Below are 15,060 nucleotides of genomic sequence, written 5' to 3' on the forward strand. Positions count from 1 at the left end.
ACCAATTTCTACTTAGCTGCTTTGCATATTTGGGCAATAGGAACATTCCTCATCAAAGCAGCTGTAGCTGCTTTCCCTCTAGTGGAATGAGCATTTTGGTCTACCAAAAAGAACTTTATTTACTTTCTGGTAGCATAACAGGATGCATGAAACTATCCACCTGGATATAGACTGTTTAGACGTGGCTAAACCTGTACATGCAGTGCTATAGTTTACAAACAATTGATTAGACTTGCGTATGTCTTGTTTTGTCTAGATAATATTTTAAGACCAATCTTAAATCTCAAGTGTGGAGATTTATTTCTGCTTGAGTGGAAGGATGCTGAAAGAAAGTAGTCAAAGTAATGGACTGATTAATGTGAAAATCCATCACAACTTTGGGTAAGAATTTTGGATGAGTCTTACTGCTACAGAATACTGTATATAGTTCAAGAGAAGATAAAGTTTGAATTTCACTAACCCTATGTGCTGACATGTTAGCAACTAGGAAAGCAGCCTTCCAAGAAAGTTGGTCTAATGAGGCTTTATGGATGGATCCAAAAGGAGATGCCATGAGACGTGAGAGTACTATGCTTAATACCCAAGGAGAAGAGGGATGGCATATTTGAGGTAAAACTTTCTTTATACCCTCTAGGAAGTCTTTAATAACTGGGACTTTGAAAAAAGGGGTTTGTGAAGGAAATTTTCTAAAGGTAGTAATAGCTGCCAAATTAACTTTATTAGAAGAGAATTGCCAGCTGGATTTCACCAGGATTAGCATGTTTGGAGGTACAGCTTCTTCTTGGCATGTAGTTGTATTAAAGTTCTTGTCAGAACACCAGATGCAGAATCTTTTCCATTTAAAGAAGTACGCTGAATGCGTAGATGGATGTTTAGATTCTTTGAGATTGTTCATGCTTGCCTGTGGTAAAATTAAATGTCCATATTGTACAACCTCAGGAGCGATGCTTCCAAACTCAAAGAGGAAAGATTGGGATGAACCATCTGGTTCCGAATTTCATGAGACGGTCCAGTCTGTACTGCAGCTTCATGTGTGGACATTCCGACATGTGGAGAAGGTTTGTAAACCACCACTGCTGTGGCCTCACCAGAGCTATCAAAATCATCCTGGCGAGTAAGACAGCTTGATTACCGATGAACTTTGGGGAATTGGAGGACAAGCGTAGATACATTTGATGGACCAGTTGATCCATAGACCATTCCCCAAGGTCACTGGTTGGTAGTACCTCGAGACAAAGTTTGGGTATTTTTTGTTTTATGCAGTTGCAAATAAATATTTGTGAGGAAAACCCCACATTCAGAAGATGTTTTGTACAACATCATCGTGTAAAACCCACTCATGATTTTCTTGGCAAACCCTGCTTAGAGAGTCTGCTTGAACATTTTCTACCCCCGTAAGATGGGTTGAAGTGATTCTCAGGTCCCTGGCTAGCAACCAATTCCATATTGTTTGGGCTTTCAGTGACAGGCTCTGGACCTCGTTCCGCCTTACTTGTTCAAATAGTACATAGGTGCTGTGTTGTCAGTTTGAACAAGAAGGGATTTCATCTTGAAGGAAAGTAGAAAAGACTTAAATGTCAAATGAACAGCTTGTAGTTCCAGGAGGTTGATATGATAAGTCATTTCCTTTGTGGACCATGTTCTTTGAATTTGAAGCGGATCCATGTGCCCTCCCCAAACTAACAAAGAGGCATTGGTCACTATTGTCCGAGAGGGAACATCCTGACGGAAAGGCATACCTTGAAGGCGATTTTTCAGCTTGCACCACCATTTGAGGGAAAGCGGGATCTTGTTTTCCCAGTTGCCCAAGTATTGACTTTACAGGTCTTCAAGAAACTCCTGTATTGGTCTCATGTAGAGACAGGAATTTGGCATCAGAAATGTGCAAGAGGCCATGAGCCTAGGAGAGATAACACTTTTCTCACCTTTGGATGAAAGACTTTCACAACAGAATATAATTTCAGACTTTATGGATTAAAGCCTTTCCTTTGAAGGATACACTTTTGCTTTTAAGGTATCAATAGTTGCTCCTAGATAATAGAGCAACTAAACTGGTGATGAGGTTGATTTCTGATGTTTGACATGAAGGCCTATCCAGTTAAGAATAGAGATATTTATTCAATAATGATGCTGTTCTTGTTGCGTTGATGCCTTGATAAGCCAGTTGCCTAGGTATGGATGGACTAATATTCTGAGCTTCTTGAGATGTGCAGTGACCATTACCATGCACTTCAATAAAGTTCTTGGGGCTAATTTAAAACCAAAAGGAATTTGTAGCGTTTACTGGCTATGGAAATGGGAATGTATGCATCCTGAAGATCTATGGAATAGAGCCAGTCTCCTTGATGGATTTGAGGATAAATTTGCTGTAATGCTAGAATTCTGAATTATTGTCTCTGTATCCATGTGTATGAGACTTTCAGATCTGGTATTGGGTCTGAATTCATTTTTGGGACATTTCTTTACAACAAGAAATAATAGGAATAAATCCCTGTTCCGTTTGTTTTCGAGGTACGAGGTCCACCACATGCTTCTGCAGAAGGATGTTCACTTCTGATGTTAATTTGATGACTTTGGTGGAGAACTTGTGAATCTGACACAATAACCATTCTGTACAATATTCAGAACCCAGGCATTGTTTGTAATAGATTTCCACTCTGTCTGATATTGTGAAATACTTCCACCTACTGGAGTGGGTAACGGATGAAGTGAAAGCAGAGGCTCACTGTTTGGAGCCTGTAGGAGGCTTTCTTGCTTGGGCAGATTGGTGGCCAGCCCTTCCCTTTGGTTGACGCCTTTGGTACTTCTGGAAAGGTCTTTGCTGCTTCTGTTGGTGGCTTCCTTGCAACCACTGAGGGGTCTGAACCCTCTGTGGATTACAACTTCATTTGTAAGGCATGTAAGGGTGCTTTTGATGGTCCTTACGTTTCTCCAGCTCTACCGCCTTCTAGGTCTCCATCTCGGCCTGTATAGGGGCTATTTCATCATCTACATGACTCTCAAGTGTTACCAGAGAAAGGTAGATTAAGTATTCTTTGCTGAGATACTTGCTTGAGTGCCATGAGACGAAGCGAAGAATGCCTGAGGATCAATCTGTGACAGTAATCATGGGCTGCCAGCAAAGATGAATCTGCCCCAGAGCTAATCAATTGGTGCAAGACCATCCTTCTTTCATTCATGACTTGGAGGAAGTCTTCTCTGTGGTGTCTTGGGAGTTATTCAGCAGGCTGCTGCTGCTCCAGTACCTTAAGGATCTATCATACCAGCTTAGCAGGGCAGATGTATTTGCCACTTTCAAGGTTGTGGCAGCTATGCCACAAACCTTGCGTCCCACTGAATCTAGTTTCCTGTTTTCTATGTCTGGTGGTACTGTGGATAAAGTGGTAATAGAATGAACTTTCTTTGCAGCCAAGATAACAACTGGATCAGGAGGAGGATCTGACGGCAAGAATAATGGTCCCTGCTCTGGAGGCTTACATTGTTTTGAAGCCTAGACAGAGCTGCTTTGGATGCAGCTGGCATAAGGAAACGTTCAGTGGCTGTTTCTAATAAACCTGGAGCTGGAGGTAGAAGGGGTCTTGATGCTGCATGTTGGTGAAGAGTCTAGGCAATGAAATATTCAGTAGCTCCTAGTATAAGTACCTCCTGAAATGTATATATGTCATCAAACTGGAGAGACCCTTGGCTGGAGCTAATCCGTCAGAATCCGAAGAGTTGGAATAAGATGACGTCTGTGGGGATTGTGAACTAGTTCTGGATCTGGACCTAGGATGATATCTGTGAGTGAACCTAGAGGGGCGTATGGATGAGGAGTGCCAGGAACGATAATGACGATGTCTGGAAGCTACTCTTGTATGTAATCTAAGGCCAGATATGAACTTAGGTGACCTTGCTCTCCAATGGGAAGCTGGATGTCTTGCCAGAGAGGGAGCCACCAAAGGAGCCTCTGTCTGAGGAAGAGGTGGAGGCACCAAAGGAGTTGATGGAGGAGGTGGTGTTGGTTGAAAAGGCTGCAGAGAGTCCGGAATAATGACTGGCGACTATGGCGAGAATGCCCTGGAATATTCAGTCAGAAGTTGATGGCAGTCTTCTTGGTCTCAATGCATTAACAGGCTTTTCGACGTCTATTGTCCTGTAGTGAGTTTCAACAGGGCCGGTGCACAAAAACATCCATTATGACTTACACGTTTAGAATTGACATCTCTTTAGACTGGGACTTTCTACCTGCTTTTCACATAAATGATAAGGTACCCAGAAAGTGTTCTGCTTGCAACCCACATTTCTTCGTAGGCATTTTATCACAACACTGTGTAGTCTTTTCAAGGATAAAATCATTGAGCACGCTGCCCTTGCATTTTATTGTCCATTAGAGACAGCTCTGAATCGGAAAGACAAACAATAACACCAGAAACAGACCTTAAACAGAGTGCAAATGGAACCAGATTTTGTTATATTAACTGCTTCTGAGTCTAGCGTGCCAGAGGAGCACTTCCTTGGGTTATCCTGGACATTTGCCCATAACTAAGTTCCAGCCTTGCTGACTCTCATCTCTATCCTGCAAAGGACGGCGGCCTATTCTACACCAGACTGCCTTCCAGATACATCACACACAGGTAATGGGGAGTTAGGCTTGCTCTAAGCAATCTGGCAGAACACTTTCACCTTGTGCTCTCTATTGGATAGTATTTTTGGGTAGGAGTATCCTTATGATAGATATTCATATAATCACTGCAATAATTATAATGGTTGAATTATTTATCTTTTTCACTGTTCTTGTAATGCTGGTAATAATGCTTTGTTAACTTCTGCTAATATTTTGCAGCTCATGTATTTTACACAAGAATCTAATTGCTTCAATAAATGTTTGAAATGCCAATTAGTTTACTTCTTGTGTCCCCCTTTGGGTATGCCCAAGTAAATGAACAAAAGGGTAAATCTGCTTCCACGATTTCCAGGGGGAATTAGAGTTGTCATGTTCTGAGGTTGCAGACACCATCATGTACCCTGTCAGGTTTGGAGGTCCAAATGGCGCACAGTGAGCTAGCAAGGGATTGGGGCAACATATTTGATAATATCAGTGGACTCAGTCCACATATTTTGATGCATATGTTGTCCAAATGCACAGTCCCACTTAGTAGGAACTATATGACAGTCCTCTATGTCTGACATTGATAGACTTCTCGACATCAAGCGTCTCCTGTGTCTACGTCTTGGAATCCTTTGATTTCTACCGCCTGTGTCTCTATATTGAATGTTGTCTCCCTCTTGACGTCAACCCAGCTCTCAACGGTAAGCAAGTAGGCATTGTACCTCGCCTCAACTTCGATGTCCTGGACTTGAACCCGGAACAATGTGAGGATTTCCTCTTTTATTGGATCTCCCTCTTTGGGAGGCCTCAGAGGAAGGTAGAAGAGCCCTGGCAGTGGACTGGCCCTCTCCTTACTCATGTTTAGACTGCTCCTCCTGCTATTTGCGCCGCTCTTCAGCTCCATTAAGGTGAATCTTCTTTCTGTCTCACAGGATACACCTGTAAAAAGTCTTGCAGTGCTGACATCTGTCAGGAATGTGACTGTTAGAAAGGCAGATAAAACACACATCATGAGGGTCTCATTTGGCCATCTTTCTGCCACAGCTGGGCATTTGTCAAATAAAGATAGCATTTTATTTGAGTAGAAAAAAAATTATGTTGTCAGAAAATAACAGAAAAACACTGGAAATGGTGAAAACTGTTGAGTGAAGGAGTTCACAAAAATTTCAGAGAACATTTTGAAGGAGCAAAACAAAAAAGGCAGAGCTCAGTGCTCCCAATCCTCCCAATCCCAATCCTGTCACCAGGAACCGGAAAAAAGAACTGTGAAAATTGCCATCTACTGGGCATGATGGGATAACGGTGGGCTTTCAGCCCTTAAAGGCACCGAGTCTCTTTACATATCTGCAGAGCTGCAGCGTAGAAGTCTACATTGTCATCTTCCTTCTTCACCATTTTCCTTTAAAAAAGGTTTGTGAATGAGATTTATAAGGACAATCTACACAGCTTCTGCTAAATTTCCATTTTTTTAAATTGTATATTAAGCCTTTTTTTAATGAAAATCAAAGCAATTGGCCAATATAGTCTAATCTATAGGCTGCAAATTTTGTTCATAATTTTTTTGTTTTAACATTTTATTTTTCAGAACCAGATAAAACAGGTACATACAAAAGAATTATTCAAAATACAATAATATTATACAATAAACAATGGCTTTCATGTTTGATTTGTTTTCATTCTCATATTGAGAGAGAAAGTGAAATAAAAATGAAGAAAACAATAAAAAAAATAATAATAATAATAAAAAAGGCATATAAAACAAGATATTAGGGTAAGTCATTATCATACAATCATACTGTGCTAAGCCTCCTTTTCCAATTAGTGATGGGTTGCCAGATCGCCATACCACGCATAGCGGATCTTGGCCCTCTAGTGGCATAGATAGCACTTTCCTGATTGAAGACCCCGAGAAGGCGTGCTAACCACATTTGAAAACTCGGTGGATCTGAGTCTTTCCACCGTGCGGCTAGTATTACCCTGAGGACTGCCGAGCTTATAAAAAGCATGTCCTCTTCTTCCCTGCTCAGGTTTAGTGTATTATCAGTACCTAGCAGATATAGAGTAGGGGAGTCGAGTATTTTATGGCCAAACACTTCCTCCCAGAATTCACAGATCATTTTTTTAATAAGTGTTAGTTGGTCGCATTCGCAGAACATGTGAATAAGCGTTGCAGGACCTTTAAGACATCTGGGGCAGTGATCGTTCTCTCTTTTACCCCAGGCATATAATTTGGCCGGAGTATAGTATAGAATATAGATAGTCTTATAGGTCTGGGCTATTAAACTGGCTGACATAAGTAGTCGTGATGATAGGCAGAGACTCATATCAATATCTACATTCGGATTATCAAGTCTGTCTGCCCACGCAATTTCTGTATGTTCTAGATCATCTTGTATCTTATCCAGTAGCTGACCATAGATTGTACCTATTCTTGCTGTTCTTTTAGCGATAGTATCGATAATTTCAATTTTCTCCGAGTTAATATTAGGGTTCTTATGTTTGAGCATAGTATGAATCTGCAAATATTTAAAATAGTGCCCATTTGGAAGATTACATTTTTGTTGTAAATCAGTAAAAGTATAAGCCTCATTCGCACCATGTCATGCTTCATCATGGGGGTCTTCCCGTCCCTCTACGGGCCGGGGCGTGCTACGAGCTATGAGCTACGCGGGAGCACTTTAATTTTGTGGTGAAAGACTATGTGTTTGTGCAGTGAAAGTGGAGGTGGTGAGGTGTAGGGACCTAATAATGTGATTAAAAAAGTTAAAAATTCCCGGGCTAGTGGAAAAAATAATTTTATTCGCTTCCCTGGCTGGGAATATTAAAAAGGGGTTGTGAGGTAGGGCTATTTAGCAACTATTAGGTCCCTACACCTCACCACCTCCACTGTCACTGCACAAACACATAGTCTTTCACCACAAAATTAAAGTGCTCCCGCGTAGCTCGTAGGTCGTAGCACGCCCCGCCCCGTAGAGGGACGGGAAGACCCCCACGATGAAGCATGACACTAAGGGACTCTTAGTGTGTGAGGGGTATTTTAAAAGCACATAGTGCCTTCATCCCACTCTTCCGATGAAGAGCCAACCTCCCTCTCAAATATATATATGAAAACCCTTAAAAATAAACACTTGCACTTTTTCTTGATAGAATCTCTTTGTTTATATGAATCTACCAGGAGGGTGATTCTATCGCTTCCTCTACACTTCCTTTTTTGATTAACAATGAAATATGAAAGCCACGCAACATGAAAGAAACACAAATCCAATTAATAAAAAATAGAATATATTTTTAGGAATTTCTTTGGGTGCAAGATGAATAAAATCCACCGGTGGTTTCCAGAGATACAGATTTTTAAAGAAAACATAATTTTTAATCCAATCACAAACAAGCATTGTAACTGTAAAGTTTGTAAACTTTTTAAACGCTCGTAAAAATTAGTTTAGCTACTCCGGCCCGGATTGGACGACCAAATACGACAGGAAAAAGGTTGGGGGGCAATGGTGTAGATTTGGACAGTTACCTGGACACTAGAGCGTTTTCTGGTCCAGTTCCAAACTTCACAGCACAATCTCCATAGACTTCAAACGAGTGGTCCTGATGCTGTGAATGCAGGACATGTAGTTGCTCGAGAATGTTCCGGGTGCTGTGTGGTCGACAGGGGTGCCTTAACGGTTATTTCTTGGTGCATGTGTCAGGTGGGGTGACTTTGGCCACAGAGGTTGGGGTCTCTCGAAGTCCTTTTTGAAACCATAAAAGGTCAGCAGCGGCTGGGCTACTGGTCTGTATCCTCAACTGTCCTAGCAATATCCTTTAGTGTGCACTGGTGTCCCTCCTCTGGGACCAATCTGGACTCAGATGGCACTCCCAGGTCTGGATGACTCGAAGGCAACTTTTGGTCACCAAGGATCGGTTTTTGGGGGTGCCCAGCGGCAGTTAGTAGAGATTCTTTCATAGTGGCTACCATTTAAGCACTGTGGGCTACTTCAGTTGTGCTGATCCTGGAAAGGGTTCCAGGGGATCAAGCTACAGTTCCTTTGAGTCTATCCTGTGGCCTGGGGCACAATCTTTCCCTGAGCCAGTTTGCTGCGCCTAGGTGCAACAGGTGCAGTCCAGCGGACAGTGCAGCCTCTCTTTGTGCAGTCCAGGGGGAGGCAGGGTAGTTCTTCTGTGGTCCTTGTTCCAGTTCTGATGTGACCTAAGGGTCAGGGTGCCATATTTATTCCCAGAAAGTGCAATCGGGGAGGATGCGGTCACTAGCCAATGGGCTACCAAGTCCCCTCTCTCTTGGGGATAACTTTCCAGTCATGTGTGACACCTAGCAATTCCAGAGTGCACTATTCTGCCCACTCTCAAGTTGTCTGGACCCTTCCTTGGATGTTAGGAGCTTGGTAGCCCACCCTAGAGATGTTGCTACTTGTGGGCCACACGCCCACATGAAAACCAGTGTGGGTACTGATCTCTCTACTTTGTCCCTGTCTCCAGCCCGTCTACCGGAACAAAGGGTAACCATTCAGGAGTGTGAACCCCACTTTCCCACCAAAAGCGGCTTCATCTTTGAAGCTTGCCTTTTGGGCTAATACCCAGAGTGACTTCCTGTGAAGGGGAGGTAATACCTCATCCTTCAGCAAGCTGCTACTGCTCCTAAGCCTAGGAGTCGTTCCTACCACTCCCCAGGCAGGCAGGCAGGCTGAAAAACTGTCTGGTGGCATTGACTATGCAAGGCCACTGGACAAACTGGGTTCGAGTGGCAACTTTCTAAAAGTTGCATTTCTTTAATATGGACATTAAATTCGACTTGGGCATCAAGTCAGGTTTAATGCCAAGATTAATTTGATACCTTACAGTACCCACCTGGGTAGTTCCATTCAGAAGTCAACCAGCAATGCTGTGTTAGCCAATGGGGCTACCAGCCCGTCCACAGCAAATTGACAATTTTGAAGTGTTGCTGTTAAGACATATATGGAAATACATGTCCCACTTAATAATATACCGCTGCCTGCCTTAGGTCTTAAGAGGTCTTTCTTAGGGGAAACCTACATCTATTGCTAAGGGAAGTGGGGGCTTTGCCATTAGTTTAAATGGCAAAGTCGAACTAGCAGTGTTTCTACTGCCCTTCCAGTCTGCAGTGACAGGCTGGGAGCCATTTTGTACCTTGTCACATGCAGGGTGTCACAATCAGTGCTGCAGCCCTGGGTGGACACTCTGACTTCCAAGCCCGGTATATTATATACTACGGACTTATAAGTAAGTCAGTCCTTGCCAATTGGGGATAGTCAATTCGACATATACTTTGTAATACGTTATAACACTGGCATTGAGGTCTGATGAGCAGGCCTCTGTGCACTCAGAATCGTTAAACCAGCAGCATGAGTCCAAAATGCGAGAGGGAACATACAAAAAGAGACATTTACTTACAATTGTGTTTGTTGATTTGTATGATTACAAGTTTGTTTCTGGTGTGTAATGGGGAGGTTTGTGTTGTACATTCCTTTGAAATACTGAAGTATCTTGTTATGGAATGTAGTATGTGAGGGTGGAAAGTAAAATGTAGGGTGCCTGTCTTCAAATTAATTTGCATTTGATAGGGACTGTATTTTATTCCAGATGATCCATGCATGGTAGTGACTTCTCCCAAAAAGCCTGGCTGGAACACATACTATTGATTTCCTCTGCATGTACTAACGGAGCAAGTTAGTTTCATTCGGTGCCACATGGGAATGTACAAAGCATACGCAAAATCTACAAATAACATTAAGAAAATATTGTGCAAGGAGGTGATCTGAGTGCAGAACGCTTCCTAATTAATAAGAAGGTTAGTTGGAGGCTTGGGCCTGATTAAGAGAAGGGTGAAACCGGAGAATCAACCAAACAGTTGTTTTTTTCTGGCAACCTAGATGCCCAGTTTAGAAATTGTTATATGACTGGTATCCGGCCAGCAAATACGTGAGATTCTGCGATCTGGTCTGTTGAGTGCAATGCAAACAGTGGCGAAGCTAGAGGGGTTGGGGTTGAGGGTGGGGCGCTCCACCTCGGGTGGCACTTTTTTGGGGGGCGGCAGAGAGCGCAAGGTGAGCTTTCTTTTTATGTCATCTATTGACTCACCCCTTCCCCTGCTCTTACCAGCACCGGCCATCACTGGGCAGAAAACTCAGGGCCCACCTGGGCAGCAAAAGCTCTAGCCACGCCACTGACGCAAACTTTGCTAAAAGTCGTGGTGATTCAGCCAGCCCATCTTCAGTGGCAAACGCACCATGCCTGGTGGTGGTAGACTTGTGAAAGACCACTGCAGAAAGACTGGCAGACGTTTGCACTACAAGGTGAGTTCCCGTAGCACGCTAAGTAGCATCACCATGCACATTAGAGACAAATTATGAGGGTTCCAGCATGGCAGCCCCCAGTATGGAGTACATTTCCACAGCTCATAGCAAGTGTTACCATGGTACATCAGCACTGGTGGATATTCCACAGGGTACAACATTGACAGAGATAGGCACTTGGATGGAGAACCATCTGTCTTCTGGTTGAGAACACTAAATGCTGTAGAATTCCCATGTGTATTGTGTATTCCACCTAAATTCCTTACACTAGCTAATGGAAATTCCATCACCAATACTCTACCATAGCCATTTTCCTCTTCGGATTCTCCAACCTACATGAACTGTGGCTGGCACCTTAAAGTTGTTAGTATTCTTGTAATTCCTACGTACCTCATACAAGTAGTCAAATATCTCCAAAATTGTCAGGATGCTAGCCCCGATAAACAATCCCATCTGACCTCCGATGTCACCTGTAGAGAGAGATAGAAGGGGGCAGTCACAAAAGAGACAAGTCTGCTCGATACCAACTGTGCCTTCTTTAGGGGATTTGTCGCTTCTTCCCGGAGCATGACCTTAAAACCCTGGTCCAATCGCTGGTTCTCTCCAGACTGGACTAATGCAACTCTCTTCTTACTGGCCTCCCCAAATCCCACCTGTTCCCCCTTAAATCTGTTCTCCATTCAGCAGCTCGTTTCATTTATGGGGCCAAAAGAAGCGACCACATCACACCCATTTTATCCAACCTCCGTTGGCTTCCCATTGAGGAAAGATCTATCTACAAGACCACCTGTATCACCCACAAAGCCTTGCACTTCTCCTCTCCTCGCTACCTGGCGAATAAACTGAAACTCTCTGGAGGCTCTAGACCATCACGTAATGCTGAAAATCTATTGCTTGAACCTCCCACTTTCAAGAAGGAAAGGTTGATGGCCCAATCCTTTTCAGGCAACGCAGTGAGAATCTGGAACTCACTTCTGCCTCAGCTCCGGACCACCACCTCTTACCAGGCCTTCAAAACTGACCTCAAAGCTTTCACGCCCACTCTATTATCGGAAGGAAGTCCCTCCTTTATAGGAAATTCTGTTTTACATGACTCTAGAAGTGCCTTCCCAATTTGTTCTTGTGGTTTGAGAGTCTGCCATTTATTGCAGTACTATACTTCTACTTGTATTGTGTACACCTGTGTAACATGCACACGTCACTTTCCCTCTTGGAATGTATCGTTTGCTACCTCTTGTACTTTGTTTGCTTTTGATACATGCACAATTATCACCATTCCCTCATACGTTTGTTCTTGTGTTTTGACTTTCTGCTATTTAGTGCAGTATTATACCTCTATTTTTACTTTGTACACTTTTGTAACATACACACATGTCACTTTTTTTCCTCTTGTAATGTATCGTTTGCTACCTCTTGTATTTTGTTTGCTCTTGATACATGCACAAGTGTCACTATTGCCTTATATAACGTAACGTTTGCTCTTGTAACATGCTGACTTGTAACTTTTCCTCATGTTTCACTACTGTTCCTATTGTAAAGCGCTCTGACACCTTCAGGTAAAGTCTGCGCTATATAAAAATGCATAAATTAAATAATTTAATCAAGGCCATGGCACTTACTCCGTGAAAGTAACCCAGCCCTTAATACTTGTATGGGACGTCTTTGGCTAGTAGGAACACAAGAATTCATTTAGTTGGGCCACTAAGTTTCCAATACTGGCCTCTTCATCAACAAACAGATGCTTTATGGGAGTTGTAGTCTGGGGCCACTGCAGTTAGCTAACTCGACTACCAGGAAACTCTGTTATGTAATGGATAGTACCTGAACTGTAAAATCAATTTAAAGATACAAGGTATTGGGGAATCTACAAGGTATTGTGTTGTGGGTGAGAATAGCACTGCGAAGAGAACTATTTTAGGATACTTACCGAGCAGTCCGGCCACTTCGTATGCTTTCTTTTGCTCAATGGTTTCATAGTTCAGGGCCTCAAAGAAAATGTCGAGCACTAAAACATTCTCCCTAAATGGATGGGAAGATAGAGGCAGATATTGAGAACACGTCGCCTTCAAACACACCTCTGCAACCATTATCACGTGCCCAGTGATTACCACTCACTTCATACCTGGGTCGAAACATACAATGCACACCTGTTTCAAGTCACCAAAGAGCGCAGTTAGAGCGGGATGATTTGGGAACATGGGGCCAGATGTATGACCGTTTTTAGCGGTCGCAAACTGAAAATCGGGCCGTTTGCGACAACTAAAATAGATTGTAGAATGTTCAAACCCTATTTTGCAACTCGGTAACCTATTATTGACTCGCAAAAGAGGGCTTGCAAGTCATTATTAGGAAGAGGTGTGTCAAGGGCATCTCTTACACATTGTGAGTCGCATGGGGCAGTATGATTGATTTGCAACCGCAAATACGGTTGCTAAACAATCGCAATTAGCACCTACTACAGGTAGGTGGTAAGCCAGTAGCAAACTGGAAGGGGTTGCCCGGGGACCCCTTCCCCTTTGAGTTGTGCAGCGAAAATATTTCTTAGGAACTGGCATGGTCCCACGGACCGCTGCCTACTCTTAAAATATTAAACAGAAATGTTTCATTTTTCTTTTTAAATGCATCCCATTTTCCTTTAAACTGCTTTATTTAAAAAGCAGTCACAGACATGGTGGTCTGCTGACACCAGCAGGCCACCATCCCTGTGAGTGCTGGCCATTCCCAAGGGGTTGCAAATTGCGACCTGCCTCATTAATATTGATTAGGCATGTCATTTGCGAACCCATTGAAAACTGCTAACTATGTCTGAGACCCTTTAGTACATTCCATTTTACAAGTCGCGAATTGCCAGTCGCTAAACATTTGGCCCCCATGGCTCCTCAAGCTTCCACCCTACACGCAGAACAGGCACGAGACTGGAAGCAGCAAGTTAATGGTTCAAGCTTCTCTCACATACAAAGTATCACCAGTCCGGACCCATTCTGCAGATCACAACAGGCACAAAGCAAGTAACAGCACATTGGGAACACATTGGGAACACATTGGGAACACATTGGGAACAAGAATTGCACAGACACCCGCTTCTCACACATAACTAAGAACAGTACGAACTTCAGCAGTGCAATGCCACCACACACCAAAGAGAAAGAGAGGCGGCAGCAGTGTAAGCTTCCCTTTAACAAACAACAGGTGAACCGCAGGTTGCAGCAGCGTGGCTGCAGCATTGCAAGCTTCCCTTGAACAAACAACAGGAGAACCGCAGGTTGCAGCAGGATGGATGCAGCATTACAAGCTTCCCTTAAACAAACAACAGGTGAACCGCAGGTTGCAGCAGCGTGGCTGAAGCATTGCAAGCTTCCCTTAAACAAACAACAGGTGAACCGCAGGTTGCAGCAGCATGGCTGCAGCATTACAAGCTTCCCTTAAACAAACAACAGGTGAACCGCAGGTTGCAGCAGCGTGGCTGCAGCATTGCAAGCTTCCCTTAAACAAACAACAGGTGAACCGCAGGTTGCAGCAGCGTGGCTGCAGCATTGCAAGCTTCCCTTAAACAAACAACAGGTGAACCGCAGGTTGCAGCAGCGTGGCTGCAGCATTGCAAGCTTCCCTTAAACAAACAACAGGTGAACCGCAGGTTGCAGCAGTGAGGCTGCAGCATTGCAAGCTTCCCTTAAACAAACAACAGGTGAACCACGGGTTGCAGCAGCATGGCTGCAGCAGTGCAAGCTTCCTTTAAACAAACAAACAACAGGTGAAGCGCAAGTTACAGCAGCGTGGCTGCAGCATTACAAGCTTCCCTTACACAAACAACAGGTGAACCGCAGGTTGCAGCAGTGTGGCCGCAGCAGTGAAAGCTTCACGCATATTCAGCAAACAAGCTCTGCGTGGGCGGCATCAAGATAAACTGCTCACATACATAGGGCCCCATTAGGATGGCGGGCGGATTGCCCCCGCCAGGCTGGCGGTAGCCACCGCCAGCCTGGCGGGGAAAATCTGCCCGCCATCCTTCTCTGTATTCCCCCCCGCCATATTAGAATGGCGGGGGGGGACCACGGCGGAACAAAACACCGCCCGCCACTTTTCCGCCCCGGTCGCCTTGCGGGCGGGGCGGAAAACGAGTAATATGCAGGCGGTGTCTGTCAGACACCTCCCGCA

At 43.9% G+C, this 15,060-nt stretch overlaps 1 protein-coding gene across 1 annotated transcript in view; it reads right to left on the bottom strand.

Annotated features, from left to right (window-relative positions):
* LOC147722751 (acid-sensing ion channel 1C-like) overlaps positions 1-15,060 on the bottom strand; it is a 657,309-nt gene that overhangs the window by 211,707 nt on the left and 430,542 nt on the right. The window contains exons 7-8 of the mRNA XM_086965218.1: positions 12,833-12,924; positions 11,296-11,375 (exon numbers count right to left, since the gene is read on the bottom strand). Of these exons, the coding sequence (XP_086821344.1) occupies positions 11,296-11,375; positions 12,833-12,924 (172 nt within the window). The remainder of the gene's footprint in view (positions 1-11,295; positions 11,376-12,832; positions 12,925-15,060) is intronic.

Source organism: Lissotriton vulgaris, chromosome 4_1 (genome assembly GCF_964263255.1).
Source record: "Lissotriton vulgaris chromosome 4_1, aLisVul1.2, whole genome shotgun sequence".
Lineage (NCBI taxonomy): Eukaryota > Metazoa > Chordata > Amphibia > Caudata > Salamandridae > Lissotriton > Lissotriton vulgaris.